At 41.6% G+C, this 17145-nt stretch overlaps 1 protein-coding gene across 16 annotated transcripts in view; it reads left to right on the forward strand.

Moving 5' to 3' along the window:
- The window catches only part of NCOR2 (nuclear receptor corepressor 2), a 343965-nt gene that overhangs the window by 198482 nt on the left and 128338 nt on the right, over positions 1-17145 (forward strand). For 13 of the 16 annotated variants that reach the window (XM_060785561.2, XM_060785569.2, XM_060785570.2 and 10 more), the window contains exon 14: positions 5732-5830. In XM_060785561.2, coding sequence (XP_060641544.2) covers positions 5732-5830 — 99 coding nt within the window. Of the gene's footprint in view, positions 1-5731; positions 5831-10343; positions 10504-11268; positions 11308-17145 lie in introns of those variants that run through there. The other 3 variants (XM_060785572.2, XM_060785573.2, XM_067473238.1) reach the window with 2 other exon arrangements.

Raw genomic sequence — 17145 nt, forward strand, 5'->3', positions numbered from 1 at the left:
CTTACCAAAGAATCCAAGAAGATAAGCCTTGGACAGGATAGGAATCTCAATCTGCTAGTCAAAACCTGTCTGTCCCCTTTTCTGCTCCTGCCCTCCCTGTCAAATACGTCAGGTCTCAAAACGACACAATGGAGGTGATTTTCAGTGTTTTCAGCATGCCAGAGTGCAGCTGACAGCCCCCCAAAATGGAGAGCTCAATGCATCAATTTGGAAATGAAGTGTGTTCAACCGAGCAAGCTTAATGGATGGAAATAATGGCTCCTGACAGTTGTGTGCCAGGTTTCATGTAGTGTTCTACCCCTGATAAATTATATTAGACCTCTCCTCCGTTAGTTTTTGTTGTGGTTGCTTTTAGTTTTCAAAGCCAGCTAGAGTCCTTCCATCTCTCCCTGTGCACCCTGCCCCCATAATGCTAGAAATAGTTCTCAGGGCCAGTATCCAGGGATGAAATCCACTTAAGGGTATATTTTCAGTGCCCTAATGCTTTCCAAATGGTAATTTCTTGGTGTCGAGTTGCTTCTTCTCTTTTAATTGTCCAGAAGAAGCCCAAGCAGATGTGGGGGAGTTGTGGGAGAAAGCTGCCTGGTAAAACATCCCAGATAACTAGGTGCCTTTTACATCTACACATGTCAGCTGAGAGAATGGTGGGTAGAAAGAGATGAAGAAAGTAGAGCTTTTAAACAGAAAAGAAACTGAAGGAAGGGAGTAGATGTCGACGTGGTGGGTAGGATAGCTCAGGATCTAAACTGGTTTTGGAGAGAATATGGTGACATTAAGGCAACCCACAACATAGGAGAAAATGGCTGTGGAGGTATCTATAGCTGCCTTGTAGGGGTTGTCAGATGAAAACTGGAGACAAAAAGGTGGAGGTGTAATTGCATCTCAGCTCATAGTAGCTTGACACTAAATATTAAGACCAATGTCCTTGTTAATGAAATCTCTTTTGAGGAATTGATATGTAAATGTTCAATAGCAGTTGGTTTGCACTACTGTGAATTGGAAAAATAGGTAATACTTAAAGTACTGAATAGAGAGATCACAGTTTGATGATATTACATCTGTTTTAATCCTTCGTCATTGGAAATAACAGTAAAAACATTTTTGAAAAGAGTGGGATATAAAAGCACAGAGAATATGTTGGTGCTAGTGCAATATAGTTGTCAAAGAGGTCTCAGTGCAATTCCCATCCTTGCTGTGATTTCACAAAGTATCCTTTGGAAAGCTGCTTTTCTTTCAGTCACCACCCCCATCTGCAATATAGGAATAATGATACTAATTTACCTTATAGGTCCATGGTAAGTAACTACTGAGATAATGGGTATTTAAAAAGAGAGCATTGAGAAGTCCTGTATAAATGCTGTGTTGTTGCTGTTATTTTTATTGTTTCTTTTCATACTGATTTGGGTGACCCCATGGCTATTAGTTAAGAACTGAAAAAGGGCCCACATACAAATATGATGTTGGTTTCTGCATGTCTGAAAATAGTAGTTTGCAATATATGTAAAAGATATTTAAAATCTTTTGAGACTTCCAAAAATGTCCTGATAAGGACCCGTAATGAGGGAAATTCCAGATCCTGTGGAATATTGAAGGCAATTGAGGGGCAATAAGGCATACAATTATAGTATTTTGGTAGGAGGGTAGTATTTTGGTAGGAGGATATCTGCTATGGGTTTTCCCAACACTATACAAGGAGATTTCAATAAGGGAGGGAAGCAAAAGGGCACTTCCTTCTTCTCGCACATTTCAGAAATAAAGTGACTAAATATAGAGTTGGCAGCCAGTTTTATATTGCATAGTGGATGGAAGTTTTTTGAGGGATGAAAGAAAGTTCCTTTTCCTACTTTATACAGGAAGGTTTCTGGATTTGAGGAGAAATGAAACAGTACACAATTTCTCTCCTCCACCTATGAGCCTTCGCTTTCCCTGGAAACTCCAAAGAGCATTGACCAACCTTTCAAGCCAGTAAATGTTAGGAGTTGGGCCTATTTGTTTTATACGTTTTTAAAGGCCTTAATGTATGTATTTTATAATTCTGTTTTAAATGTTGTTTTTAATTGTATATTGTTGAAGGCATTGAATGGTTGCCTGGCTGTAAAGCCACCTTGAGTCACCTCTGGGCTCGAGAATGGCGGGGTAGAAATATCACAAATAAGTAAATAAATAAATAAATAAATAAATGTTGCCTCCTGAATTATTGTTATATTGGAGATCGTTCACTTCTGCCCCCCCCCCCCAGTGGTTGCTACAGTTAATAACTTACATTTCTCTATGTCCACCAAAGCACTGTATATACTCATATATAAGTCTAAAATGTTATTTTAAAAATAGACATTGGGTCTACTTATGTACGGGTCAATGTAAATACTGTACCTTAACTATTATCAGAATAATGGCAAAAAGCATTTTTGGTGGCCTGGGTGAGAGAATATTGTTGGAGTTGAGCTATAGTTTGTCCTAAAGCTTGAATATCCTTCTTCAAAGTTTGTTGTCCCAATTGACTAAGGTCCCCTTGAAGATGCCTCAATCCAAGTGGAGGTCTTCCATACATGAGTTCAAAAGGTGACAGGCCCAAAAACTTAGTAGGAGTACATCTAATATGTAACAAGGCCATAGGTAATACTCTAGTCCATGGCAAGCAAGTCTCTTGACACATCTTTGATAATTTTCCTTTTAGTATTTGATTCATCCTTTCTACTTTTCCTGAGCTTTGAGGTCGGTATGCACAATGTAACTTCCATTTTGTTCCCAATAGTCGGACTAAGGACTGTAATACCTCTGATACAAAAGCAGGACCATTATCTGAACCAATGTGTAAAGGAATCCCATATCTTGGGATAATGTCTCTAAGAAGTGCCTTTGACACTTCAGCTGCCTTCTCAGTTTTAGTTGGATATGCTTCAGGCCAACCAGAGTGAGTGCATATGAAAACAAGCAAATATTTATGAGGCCCACATTTAGGCATTTCGGTGAAATCTACTACTAGAGATTCAAAAGGTGTATTCCCTTGATATTGAACCCCTGGAGGGGGCATCGGCCCTGTTCTAGGGTTATTTTTAGCACAAATCTGACATCGGGCCGAGGCTATTCTTGTTAGGGCAGCGAGTCCATTTATGTAAAGTTGCCGTCCCATCAAGGAGGCTAAAGCAGTTTTTCCCATATGTGTCTCTTGGTGTGCTTCCTTAATCATTTCCCAAGCTATTTGCCTGGGTACAAACAGTCTCTGGTCAGGCAACACCAACCATCCATTTTTCTTTTCCGCTTTCTCACGCTGGGCCCATTGTTCTTCTGGAGTATATAGCAAGTCATCATTTCGTATCCAATCTCTTACCTGCAAAGGGGCCATGACCGGCTCTTTTCCTCGTCCCTTTCGGGCCGCGGCCTTTGCGGTGGTATCAGCATACCGATTTCCATAGGTCACAGGATCCTCACCATATTGATGTCCTCGGCAATGCATCACTGCTACTTTTTCAGGAATCCAAACAGCATCTAACAATCTCAAAATGGTCTCACTATGTTGTATTTCTTTCCCAGCAGAATTTAGTAGACCCTTCTCTTTATATAACGCTCCATGTGCATGTAAGGTAGTAAATGCATATTTAGAATCTGTATAAATGTTGACTATTTTTCCCTCTGATAACTCCAGAGCTCTAATGAGTGCGATCAGCTCTGCCTTTTGGGCTGAAGTATTTAGAGGAAGTGGTTCTGCTTCCCACACAGTAGTTGCAGTTACCACTGCATATCCAGCATATCTTTGTCCATTTTCCATGAAAGTCAGCAGGGCCGTAGCAGCTACAGCACGTAGACAAGTTGGCCATCCTTTTGCTACAGGGTCAATTTGCTTAGACAAGTAAGCTACTGGTCTCGGCCAGGTTCCTAATAGCTGGGTAAGCACCCCCACTGCTATTCCATCTCGTTCGCCAACAGTAATGGCACCTATTTGAACTTGTTCTCAGTAGAAAAGACACCTGTCCATAACTTCAAGCAGTCACACTCCAAACTCCACTATGGTGAAGGCCAAACAGCTGTCGAAGGACACCAGAAACAAAATTGTCGCCCTGCACCAGACTGGGAAGACTGAATCTGCAATAGGCAAGCAGCTTGGTGTGAAGAAATCAACGGTGGGAGCAGTGATTAGAAAATGGAAGATATACAAGACCACTGATAATCTCCCTCGATCAGGGGCTCCATGTAAGATCTCACCCCTTGGGCTCAAAATGATCACAAGAACGGTGAGCAAAAATCCCAGAACCACACGGGGGAACCTATTGAATGACCTGCAGAGAGCTGGGAACAACGTAACAAAGGCTACTATCAGTAACAAACTACACCGCCAGGGACTCAGATCCTGCAGTGCCAGACGTGTCCCCCTGGTTAAGCCAGTACATGTCCGGGGTCAACTGATGTTTGCTAGAGAGCATTTGGATGATCCAGAAGAGTTTTGGGAGAATGTCATGTGGTCAGATGAAACCAAAGTAGAACTGTTTGGCAGAAACACAACTCTTCGTGTTTGGAGGAGAAAGAATGCTGTGTTGCATCCAAAGAACATCATACCTACTGTGAAGCATGGGGGTGGCAACATCATGCTTTGGGGCTGTTTCTCTGCAAAGAGACCAAGGCAACTGATCCGTATACATGAAAGAACGAATGGGGCCATGTATCGTAAGATTTTGAGTGCAAACCTCCTTCCATCAGCAAGGGCACTGAAGATGAAGCATTGCTGGGTCTTTCAGCACAACAATGATCCCAAGCACACTGCGAGGGCAACGGAGGAGTGGCTTCGTAAAAAGCATTTCAAGGTCCTGGAATGACCTCACTAGTCTCTAGATCTCAACCCTATAGAAAACCTTTGGAGGGAGTTGAAAGTCCACATTGCCCGACGACAGCTCCAAAACATCACTGCTCTTGAGGAGATCTGCATGGAGGAATGGGCCAACATACCAGCAACAGTGTGTGCCAACCTTGTGAATGTATTGTCGAAGGCTTTCATGGCTGGAATCACTAGGTTCTTGTAGGTTTTTTCGGGCTATAGGGCCATGTTCTAGAGGCATTTCTCCTGACGTTTCGCCTGCATCTATGGCAAGCATCCTCAGAGGTAGTGAGGTCTGTTGGAAATAGGAAAATGAGTTTATATATCTGTGGAATGACTGGGGTGGGGCAAAGAGCTCTCTGCTGAAGCTAGCAAATGCTAATGAAGGTGGTCAGCTGAAACATTCATACCTAGCTTCAGCAGAGAGCTCTTTGCCCCACCCCAGTCATTCCACAGATATATAAACCCATTTTCCTATTTCCAACAGACCTCACTACCTCTGAGGATGCTTGCCATAGATGCAGGCGAAACGTCAGGAGAAATGCCTCTAGAACATGGCCCTATAGCCCGAAAAAACCTACAAGAACCTAACCTTGTGAATGTTTGACCTCTGTGATTGCCACTAAAGGATATATAACAAAGTATTGAGATGAACTTTTGTTATGGACCAAATACTTATTTTCCACCATAATTTGCAAATAAATTTGTTAAAAATCAGACAATGTGATTTTCTGAATGTGTTTTCTCATGTTGTCTCTGATAGTTAAGGTCTACCTATGATGTCAATTACAGGCCTCTCTCATCTTTTTAAGTGGGAGAACTTGTGCAATTGTTATCTGATTAAATACTTTATTCTCCCACTGTATATATAGTTGTTCCCTGGTTATCCCTTTCATCTTCAACCATGTTGCTTTCTTTTAGACAGTAGCTGATTGCGTCCTCTACTATTATTTGACCAAGAAGAATGAGAACTATAAGAATCTGGTGAGAAGGAATTACCGGAGACGTGGAAAGAATCAGGTAAGAAAAACCAGGGATTATTTTCTGTGCAGAAACTTCTGCTGCTTTGCAGAAGCATGAGATACTTGTAGCCATCAGTTGTGAATGCCAGGCCTTGAATGTGCATGGTTGATCTTAGATTCTAGTTATTATTGCGATTGTGTGAATTTGCTATGATCCTCTGATTGGCTTGAAGGGTGGGTGGTACTGAATGTATGCTGCTGTTGTTGTTATTAATATCCTACTTTTATCTCTTGGTTGAGATGCAAAGTGGTTCACAACATTAAAAATGCAATTTAAAATCTACAACATATCAATAGTAAAATAGAATTAAACATACATATCAGTTGAAATCACCTAAAACCCTTAAAACAGTACTTCCCAACTTTTTTTTGACAAGGGACCACTCTCCAATGTTAGTACCAAAAGGGTTACAAATCAGTTTTTGAGCAACTTTAGATTTGGTTTGGTTATCTGGGGTGCTGATTCAGAAAATTACATTGGATAGACCACATCAGCTCTAGTTTCTGACTCAAAACACATGCCATCCAGTAGTCTCCATCTGCTCGCCCACAGAAAACCATATTTAATAAGCTTCGGCACTATAAGAGGGTTTTGTGAGACCAGTCACTCTTGTTGCAACGGTGTAGTAACGGTGAGGCCGCAGACCATATTTCACTTCTTGCAGACCACTGCTGGTCCACGGACCACAGGTTGTGAACCACTGCCTTAAAAACAGATAAATCATCCAAATATTATGCAGCAACCCCCACCCCACTCAGCTTGTTCTTAAAAACTTTCTTCTTTAAAAGCCCATCTGAATAATAATACTCTCAGAGGAAATGTAGCCTACAGACCACACATGCATCCCAAGAGACACCTTTCTGTGCCCCCCTGGAGTCACAGAAGACATATTTCAAACCCTTCACAAGTCAATGTTTTTTTAAAAAAAGAATTCCAGTCGACATTTTTTTCCCCAGACAACTGAAAACCACTGCAAGATGCAGCAGCTTTGCTACCCCCTAAGCCTGAAAACTGCAAGGGAGGGGAGATGAAATTGTAAGTGACATGGTGGGTTATGGCCTGCTAGGGGTTTGGAGTTAAAACATGGTCTCCAGTCCCGTTTCCCATCCCTATTGTTACTTCAACACATTTGGAGGGCACCTGGTTGGGAAAAGCTGCTATGTAAGAATGATTCAGACAGGAGTTAGAAAAGTAAGTACCTGCCATGACTTCTAGCAAGTCAGATCAACCAGTATTCCACCAGGTTCAGTTCTCTGACTAGAAAAAGCTTTCCAAGATTTCAGCCATATCTTTTTTTCAGTCAGCTACCTGATCCTAACAGTGAATTAAAATGCTGAGCTGCTGAACTTGCTTACCAAAAGGTCGTAGGTTCGAATCCGGGGAGCGGTGTGAGCTCCCGCTGTTAGGCCCGGCTTCTGCCAACCTAGCAGTTTGAAAACATACAAATGTGAGTAGATCAATAGGTACCACTCCATCGGGAAGGAAACAGCGCTCCATGTAGTCATGCTGGCCACATGACCTTGGAGGTGTTTACAGACAACGCCGCTCTTCAGCTTAGAAATGGAGATGAGCACCAACCCCCAGAGTCGGACACGACTGGACTTAATGTCAGGGGAAAACCTTTGCCTTTACTTACCTGATCCTAAAGGAATCCTAAAGTTAAAACTGAAGGTGCCAGAGGTGCCCAAACCTGGCACTTTCCCTAAGCAAAGTAGATTCTCTTCCACTAAACTACCACCTTTCCTGTAGCCAGTGCCATCTAGCAAGTTCTCTTGTTTTCAGAGGACTCCATCTTGTCTCCATTCAGTTCCCAGTCTGAATGTAGGTAAAATACAACAAAATCCAAAGAAAAAAACATGACAGTGTCATAAACTGAGAACAGAAATAACACCTGAGATAAGCCTAGATTTCAGATTTTGTCTCAGGTGTTATTTCTGTCCTCAGTTTATGACACTGTCATTTTTTCTTTGGATTTTGTTGTATTTTACCCCTACATTAAGACTGGGAACTGAATAGAGACAAAATGGAGTCCTTTGAGAGAAGTGCTACCAAAACAAGGAGAAGCTATGCCAGAAAACAAGAGAACTTGCTAGACTTTTCTTCTTCTCTATGATTTTGACACCTGATGAAGAAACCAGGGGAGCATTGACAGCTTGAACAATGTATTGTCCAGCTAAAAACCATGGAATAAAAGCATCACAGCTTGTGGGATTTGGGATTTTGTTGTTTTTACTGCTTGGCCAGCAAAGCTAGCCCTGAATATGTGTCTTGTATGTAATCTTTTTCTGACTTGCTCTGGATAAGATTTTTTTACTTGCTTTTAATAATAGCATCCCAAAACAGAAAGCAATACCATGTAAGGGAGAAGAGAGTTGAACTTCATGTCACAGTGCCACTGTTGAGAACAAGACAGAGAAGAAAGAAAGAAAGAAAGAAAGAAAGAAAGACGGAGGAGAGAGATACCATTGCAATGTTTGCAGAAAGCATATTATTAAGATTGGCAATGGAAAAAAATTCATTGCCCGAAGCATTGAAGCTTATTTAAGGGGGGATAAGTTGACCTATCTTGATTATATTTTCTGCTTTAACTTATAAAGAGGCTAAAGATTTATTTTAAAGGACTTTTAGTACTTTGTCTCATCTGTGTGTATCTGCATATGTAGATGTTGGTTTAAAATAAGGTTTCCTGTGTTTCTGTCATAATCCCACATGTCCCAAGACCAATGGCTTGGTTTCCTTAATAATATCAGGCTGCTTTACACAACAGAAAAGGACAACTGGCTGAACATAAGGATGTAGTGTAGTCATCCTTACCATAAATGAGATGTTTAGATTCACCTGGCTTGGCCACAACCCACCACACTTGGAGAAGTTCCTCTTTTTACTTCCACTCCCAGTATCTCCCAACTATCATGGCTAGAGGCTGTGCTTTCTGGAAGGTTCTGGGGACTGTAAGTTCCAAAAGGCAACTTTTCCAAGCTGTGTGCTCATAGTTGAAGCTGTTTTGCTACTAAGGAAAGTTTATGCTTAGGCTAAAGAGCCTTCTACAAAGAGGGATTACAATCTCCAATCAGTAGTGGCAGCATGAGGTTCTTCAGCCCAGGCCAAGATTAAATGTGAGGGGGTTGACATCCTGTACATTAGTTCTTAAGGAATATATGAGTAGCACAGCACTAAGCAGCACCCTCCTGAGCATTCTCATGGAAGTACATAACATTGCGGTTTGCTTAATTTCCTGCGGACGCAACCTCCATATCAAACAAAGGTTCCAATTTTCGGTTACTTGCTGGTTTTATTGCATGCTGGTTTTCAAATAACACCCTCATACTCCGCCTATTTCAGAAGCTAACTTTTCTTGCTGAACTTGGTAATATCCATCAGGAGTGCCCTCCCCTCACAAAGCACAGTGAAGCTGTTGAATTTGGTGCTGCGAGAATTGGTATTTGACCCTGGTTTGATCATTTGGAAGAGAGAATGTAGGTAGATCTGTTGGGGATAGGTCTGCCAGGCATAATAATGGCATGCAAATATCCTTGAGTAAGGTGTATTTGCCTCGATCCTTGAAAAGGGAAGTATCTTATGGGAAGTCCTCAAATACATCGCAACATTGTGTTAAGATGCCTACTATATATTACAGGTGATAGATATTTGGGGACTGGGTGGATTTAGTTCACGACTCTGAGTTTGTTGGAAATGGCGCTTAGCAATTCTGATTGCTCATGAAGTAGAAGTTGGCATGGCACCTAGAGGTTTCTTAGAGCTGGACCCTAAATTAATTGCCAACTCAAAGCTGGGTGTGGCATTGGCAACATGCTCTCTATGGTAAAATAATTTATTAGTGTGTTGCTTGAGCTTGATAGGAGTTGAAGTACTGGCCAAGGACTCCTGACTTGCAAAGTGTTCCTTCTAGGAAAAGGGCCCTCATTACTGACCAGAGAGCTGGCCAGCCAGGAAGCCTGTCTAGCTGCTACTTCCTTTAGCAAAGAAGAAAATCCGGGGAGCAAAACAACAGCAACAAAATCACCACATCCATAGTGTTAGAATTGCTTCGTGACCGGAACAAGTTTGCAGCATGTTTTGACAGAAGATCATTTTGACCCAGGGACAGAGTGTGTGTATATATTTCATTTCTGGCTTAGACATTTTAATTCCAAAGTGTCAGCTATATGAACACCAATGTATCTAAAGTTTGGTGTTGCTTTCTTAAAAACCGTGTATTACGAGACAATTGACTTGAAAAACTATCATGGCCTTAGGTGTGTTAGAACATGGCTGGTGCAATGGGGACAGTTTTGTCTCGTAATCCTCTTTGCTGGGGCTTTGTCGCCCTTTCGGAGCCTGGTAATCTGGGCCAGAAAGGTGGAAGAAATTAAAGCACAAATGTGCTATGGGGTTAAGCTTGGCATCCTTGGAGATTAATCACACACAGACTGTAGCCAGCCCCACGAGCTCCCGGTGACGAGGGCTGTGGTTTTATAGCTCATGACTCATCGGCTCGACGGAGAGCGACCGTGTTATTCCAGTAGATTGCAAAATCATAACAGGAATGCCGTGGATGGTTTACGGCTCAACTATGCAAATCGCCAGGAAGCCATTTGAGCCGGAGAGCGTAAGACACGCCGAGCTGCGATGGCAGAGCTGTGAAAAGGCACCCAGGGCACCAGGAGGAGGTGATGGGGGACTTTGGGGAACATCGGGAGGGAAGTTGAACACTTGGTGAAGACACCAAATGTGTTCAGAGGGAAGGGAGAGTTGTCTGACATTGGAGAAGGGTTTGTTTACTCCTTGCAAGAAAATATTTGGCAGAAAATTTTCCACAAAGACTCTATGAAGTTCTCCATCATTTGAGAGCCAAATGGACATGCACTCTCTCCCTTCTTGGATCTGAGGTATTAGGCTTTCAAGAAGGGGTTCCTATCCATGCTTTATGGTGGGGTGATGGCGTTTCAGCATTGCATGTGTGGGGATTTCCCTGAGTGAAAGGGGGGGGGGGTGGGGTGGAATGCAAAAGGCAAGATCTTCTCTCCCTCTCCACTTCAGCTCAGTTCTTCAGCTGTTTACGACCAAAACCTTGAAACTATGAGTTAACCAGAATATAAAAGCAGTTGTTGGTGGGAGAAAGTGAATGAAGAAAAACTCCTGGATCTTAGAAAACATTCCATGTGTACACTTGGGCCATGTTGGAAGGAGAGCCAAGAACAGGTCCCGAGAAGACAAACTCAGTCTCAGAGAACTGGCAAGTCCAGGGATAATGGCTGAAAATGTTGCAACTGCTTGGGCACTGTTTATAGGAGCAAGCATGCTATTTTAAAGATAAGCTGTCTGCTGGGTGGTGTTTCCCTGGTGATTGATGTGTGTGTGTGCACGATTGCACAGACCAGAGAATTCCGTGTGCGTGTGCGCTGGTGGTTGTTTTTTGGGGGAAGTGCTGCAAGCGTGTGCCAATCCGGATGAGGCTGGAAATGGGGGCAAAGGTGAGCAGCTGTTTATAATTAATATGTTGAGGTACAGAACAGTGCCTCCGGCCTCCAAGTTCTCAATGCCAATACGTAAGACAATTCCAGAGAGATAGGGCCCTTATGCTATCAAGCAACAGCCTGGAAGGGCCACATTTTGTACATTAGTGCAAAATCACCACTGGGAACAGTGGGAGGCACATAGCAGTACCTGTTGAATTGAATGGATTGTAATCTAGGCATGACTACTTCTGTCCCATGGGAACATGTTAGTTTAACCTTATTGGCTGCCTTCCCCCGTCACCAAGGGATCCCTGGGCGCTGTTGTTTTTTGGGAGAGGGTTCTGTGTGATTTTATGGTGATTTGGAGAACTGAGTCACCTCAATGGGATTTAGGACAAATTATCAATAGGGCCATGTTTACAGGGGAGAGTGCTGCTGTGGCTTTATGGGAGGAGTGAAGAACAGGCAGCTGTTGTTGGAGTCACATCTTATCTCCAACTAACATGGCTAGTAGAGAGGGATGATAGGAGCTGTAGTTCAACAATATTTCCAGGATTTTTCGTAACTTCAGTAGTGTATATGTTGTGCCAGAAAAAGTTAAAGAACTCTGAATGTTACACTCCCTACTGTCTTATAGAGCAGATCACGGAGAGGGCTCTGCTAAGCCCATAGTGAACATGATGGATTTCAGAAGGGCAAACTTGGTACAGTCCAGTGATACACCAGATTATCCTATGTTTCAGATTATTAACTATTCTGATAACCATTTGATTAACAAAAAATACAAAGCAACAATTTAAAAAAAACATTCTGGTTTTTTATCTGTGGTCTCACATTGCTCCTACTCCACCTCTGTCAACACGATTCTAGGCTATATCAATAAAAGCATAGTGTCTAGATTATATCAATAAAAGCATAGTGTCTAGATTGAGGAAAGTCATAGTTCCACTCTATTCTGCGTTGATCAGACCTCACCTGAAATAATCTTGTGTCCAGTTCTGGGTAAGATATAGATATGGACAAGATGGAGCATGTCCAGAGAACATTGAGCAAAATGGTCAAAGGTGTAGAATTAATTAATACTGTATTTTATCACACATAGATGCCATTGCATAATAGTCACACTCCCATTTTGGGGTTCTGGTTTCAGTATTTCTGTTCTCCTCAAATAATAGTCACACTCTTAATTTACTGGTGTACGCCTCCATCCGCTCGGCCAAAGACCCACTTGCTTGCTTCACTCACTTTCCCATTCGCCCATCCATCCATTTGCCTACCCAAAGACCCACCCACTCACTTGCCCATGCACTCTCTCACTTGGTTGCCCATCCATTTGCAAATCATCCTTTTTCAAAAATGTCCCCTTCGGCAGTGTTTTTGGAAGGGGATTGTCAGCAAACTAATGGGAAACCAAATGCGTGTTTGAGAGAGTGCATGGATGAATGGGATGGTGGAAGGGGTATTCTCAAGTTATTTTCAACATCATTTTACTAAAAAGCTACTGTTTTGAAACAAAAACGTTTTTTCCCCTTCTCGTGTAATAGTCACACCCTCCTATTTTTTTTAAAAAAAGAGAGAAAGTGTGACTATTGTGCCACGAAATACGGTTCATTAATCCCACTCTATTCCGCTTTGGTCAGACCTCACCTGGAATAGCACTGTGTCCAGTTCTGGACACCAAAATTCAAGAACGATATTGACAAGGTTGCACATGCCCAGAGAAGGGCAGCCAACATGATCAAAGGTTTAGAGGCCAAGCCCTATGAGGAGTGGCTTAGGGAGCTGGGGGTGTTTATCTTGGAGAAGAGAAGATTGAGAAGGGACTTGATGGCCATATTTAAATATTTGAAAGGATGTCACATTATGGAGGGGGCAGACTTGTTTTCTTCTGAACTAGAAACTAGGACACAATAGAGCCATGGATTCAAACTGCATGAAAAGGGATTTCACCTAAACATAAGGAAGACCTTCCTATCAGTAAGAGCTATTTGGCAGTAAATATGCTGCTTCCTTGGAGTTTGGGGAAGTCTCCTCTGGAGCTTTTTAAGCAGAGGCTGGATGGCCGCCTCTCGGGAGGGCTTGGATTGTGTGTTCTTGCATGTCAAGGGGCTGGATGTCTTTTCCAACTCTCTATTCTTTTAAAGGGTTCACTAGAATTTCCCCTATATACTCAAGTATAAGTCTAGAAATTTTAGTGAAAATTGACCCGAAATACCTGGGTCAACTTATCTACAGGTTAGTGGAAGTACTGTACCTTAACCCGAATCATAGAATAATAGCGTTGGAAGAGACCACATGGGCCATCTAGTCCAACCCCCTGCCATGCAGGAAAAGCACAAAGTATCCCTGACAGATGGCCATCCAGCCTCTGTTTCAAAGTTTCCAAGGAAGGAGCTTCCCGCAAACTCTGAGGCAGAGAGTTCCACTGTTGAACAGTTCGTACAGTCAGGAAGTTCTTCCTAATGTTCAGGTGGAATCTTCTTTCCTGTAATTTTGAACCCATTGCTCCTAGTCATAGTTTCAAGGGCAGCAGAAAAAAGTCAGATCCCTCTCCCTTATGACACCCTTTCACATGACTATCATGTCGCCTCTCAACCTTCTCTTCTGCAAGCTAAACATACCCAGTTCTTTAAGACGCTCCTCAGGACATGATAATTTTAGTTGGCCTCTTCTGGACACCTTCCAGCTTAGAGTCAATATCTCTTTTGAACTGTGGTGCTCAGATACTATTCCAGGTGAGGTCTAACCAAAGCAGAATACAAAGGACACTACACTCCTTTTGATGCAGCCCAAAATCCCATTGGCTTTTTTAACAGTTCTGGCTTATGTTCAACTTGTTGTCCATGAAGAATCCAAGATCTTTTGTCACATGTACTGTTGTTGAGCCATCCTGTATTTTTTCTGCCTAAGTGTAGTATCTTACATTTGTACTTGTTGAAATTCATTTTGTTAGTTTTGCCTATCATCTCTGTAATCTGTTACGGTCATTTTGAATTCTGATCCTGTCCTCTGGAGTATTAGCTATCCTTCCTAATTTGGTGTCATCTCCAAACTTGATAAGTACGCCTTCTAAATCTTCATCCAAGTCATTAAGAAAGATGTTGAACAGAATTGAGCCCAGGACCAAACTCTATGGCACTCTACTCATCACTTATTTCCAGGATTAAGAGGAACCATTGGTGAACACCCTTTGGGTTTGGTCGCTTAACCAATTACAGATCCGCTTAAGCCCACATTTGACTGGTTTGCTTGCAAGAAGGTCATGGGGGACTTTTTCAAAGGCCTTACTGAAAGGTATGCTACATCCACAGCATTCCTTGCATCTGCCAAGCTTGTAATTCTATCGAAAAAAAGAAATAAGATTAGTCTGTCATGACTTGCTTTTGAGAAATCATGTTGACTTTTAGTAATCACAGCATTTCTTTCTAAGTGATTGCAGACGACATTCTTCATGATCTGCTCCAGAATCTTTCCTGGTATTGATGTCAGGCAGAGGGGATAGGAATTGTTTGGGTCCTCCTCTCCCCCTCCCTTGAAGATAGGGGCAACATTTGCTCTCTTCCAGTCTACTGGGACTTTTCCTGTTCTCCAAGAATCCTCAAAGATTATTGCCAGTGGTTCTGAAAAGGAACTATCCTCTTCTCTGAGCAGAGTGGCAAAAGATGATAACTTAGTTCATCCTGAAAGAACCTAAAAGACCCCCCCCCCTTTCTCCACTATGGCACTGCTTCTGACCCGTTTGAAGGCCTGGATGGGAAACTGGCAGTGGCAGCCAGGGGCAGCTTGACTCCTGAGGCAACACTGGTGCTTTCCCCTCTCCATAAAATATCCAATTTATCCAAAGGTCATATCAAAATCATAAGTAATATAGCAAAGGAAAAATATAATGTACCTATGGAAGCAAGAAGGAAGATGTTACAAAAATGGTACAGGACTCCTGCAGAACTTTTACGGTTTTTACCATGGGTAAAGGATAGGTGTTGGCATGGTTGTAAACAAAGAGGTGTGTTTAATCACATGATATGGGAATGTGACGGAGTACAGGCGTATTGGGAAAGGATTGAAGGAGAAATTAATAGAATGTTAAATCTTCAAATCGTAATAGGCAATAAAGTGCATTACATACAAGGATACCAGGAGTATATAATGTGCAAAAGGAAAGAGTGGTGGGCAAATTAATTGTGTGTGCACACATTGTTTTAGTGAGGAGTTGGAAAGATAAAACAAAGTAGACTCTGACAAATTAGCATATCTATATAGTAAATATGCTAAATGTAGAAATAAATTGTAAATTGAACAATATAGACAAAATGTTATACTGATTAAGAACATGTGAGATCCAGTTAGGAATTATTTAGAGAATGTATTAATATGTGGAGTGGAAAAACTGAAACGAAGACTGATATTTCAAATGTAATTTCTGTAGTTTATTGTATAAATTGTATGTCCAGAGGAAGGGGTGGAGGGTGGGGTAAACAATAAAATAACAATAATTTTTAAGAGTCATATCAAAATGCATAATTTTGGCCCCAAAACCAGCCCTCAACTTGTATGCGAGGTCAACGTATACACAAGTATACTGTATACAGTATTTCTGAAGAGATAAGGAGTAGGCATGGACTTAGCTAACTGAGTCTTTTGACTCCATACTAATAGCTGCATCCCCCACCAAACTTTTGAATGTGTGAGAACCACTGAACTGGGGGTTGATGGAAAGTAAGAAAGGAGAGAAACAAAGTGGGGAAGAAATTGGGATGAGTCTGTGGGGAACTGACAGCTCTTGCCTAAACTTTAAACCCACTGAAGGATTATAGCAGTTCATTGCAGCTTCCGAATAATAATAATAATAATAATAATAACCATCTCCCAGCTGCAGGAGGCCACCTTAATGGGATCTGCAAGCATTATTCGCTGATACATCACACAGTCCTAGACACTTGGGAAGTATCCGACGTGTGATCCAATGCAACAGCCAGCAGAGTGATCTTGTCTGCTGTGGACTCATCTTGTTGTGTTTCAAATAATAATAATAATAATACATATTGTACAATAATATGCAATAGAAACCACTGTAAAATAAACATCTGTGAGAGTAACAGCCATCAAATCTTACATTAAATCATATAATTAATTTCAGCATGCAAGCTGGCTGGCACCTTTAAGGAGAGCTTTAAATATTCCAACATTTTGAACGTCCATACGACACTGATTTTTCTTGATGCCCTTGAAGCCTTTGATAAGTAGGAATGGAGATATCGTTTCCAAATCATGGAGACAATAAATGTTGGCTATAAGGTTCTTTTACCCATTAAACATCTATATAAAAACCCCAAGGCGGTGATAAACATCAATAGAAGAGAGTCCCATTCAATCAAGCTTAATGTAGACACTAAACAGAGTTGTCTTCTTTCTCCACTCCTATTCATTCAATACTGAACCTTTAACTGAAGCTGCTAGGGAGAACTTGAAGATTATATGTCGCATGCTAAACCTCCCAAGAACAGAAGGTCAATCTCTATGCGGGTGACATTTTGTTGTTTATTAGGAACCCCGAAACTTCACTTCTAACACTTGCCAAATTACTACTGCTTTCCAGATTCACTTTCTTAAATAATACGTCTTCAAACCCTGCTGGAAACTCGAATGAAATGGTGCAAAATTATCAATCTTCCACTGCAACTTTGTGGTTTCACATATCTTGGAGTATTGATTATAAAACATTTAAATCAAATACCATCAAGGAATTATAGGCCAATCAATAAAAGGAATGCAATAAAAAATGAAGTCACAATGAAAACTTAAGCTCAGGATTGCCTTAGTTAAAATGCAATTACTTCTCTAACTTCTATTTAT

Source organism: Anolis sagrei, chromosome X (assembly GCF_037176765.1).
Source record: "Anolis sagrei isolate rAnoSag1 chromosome X, rAnoSag1.mat, whole genome shotgun sequence".
Lineage (NCBI taxonomy): Eukaryota > Metazoa > Chordata > Lepidosauria > Squamata > Dactyloidae > Anolis > Anolis sagrei.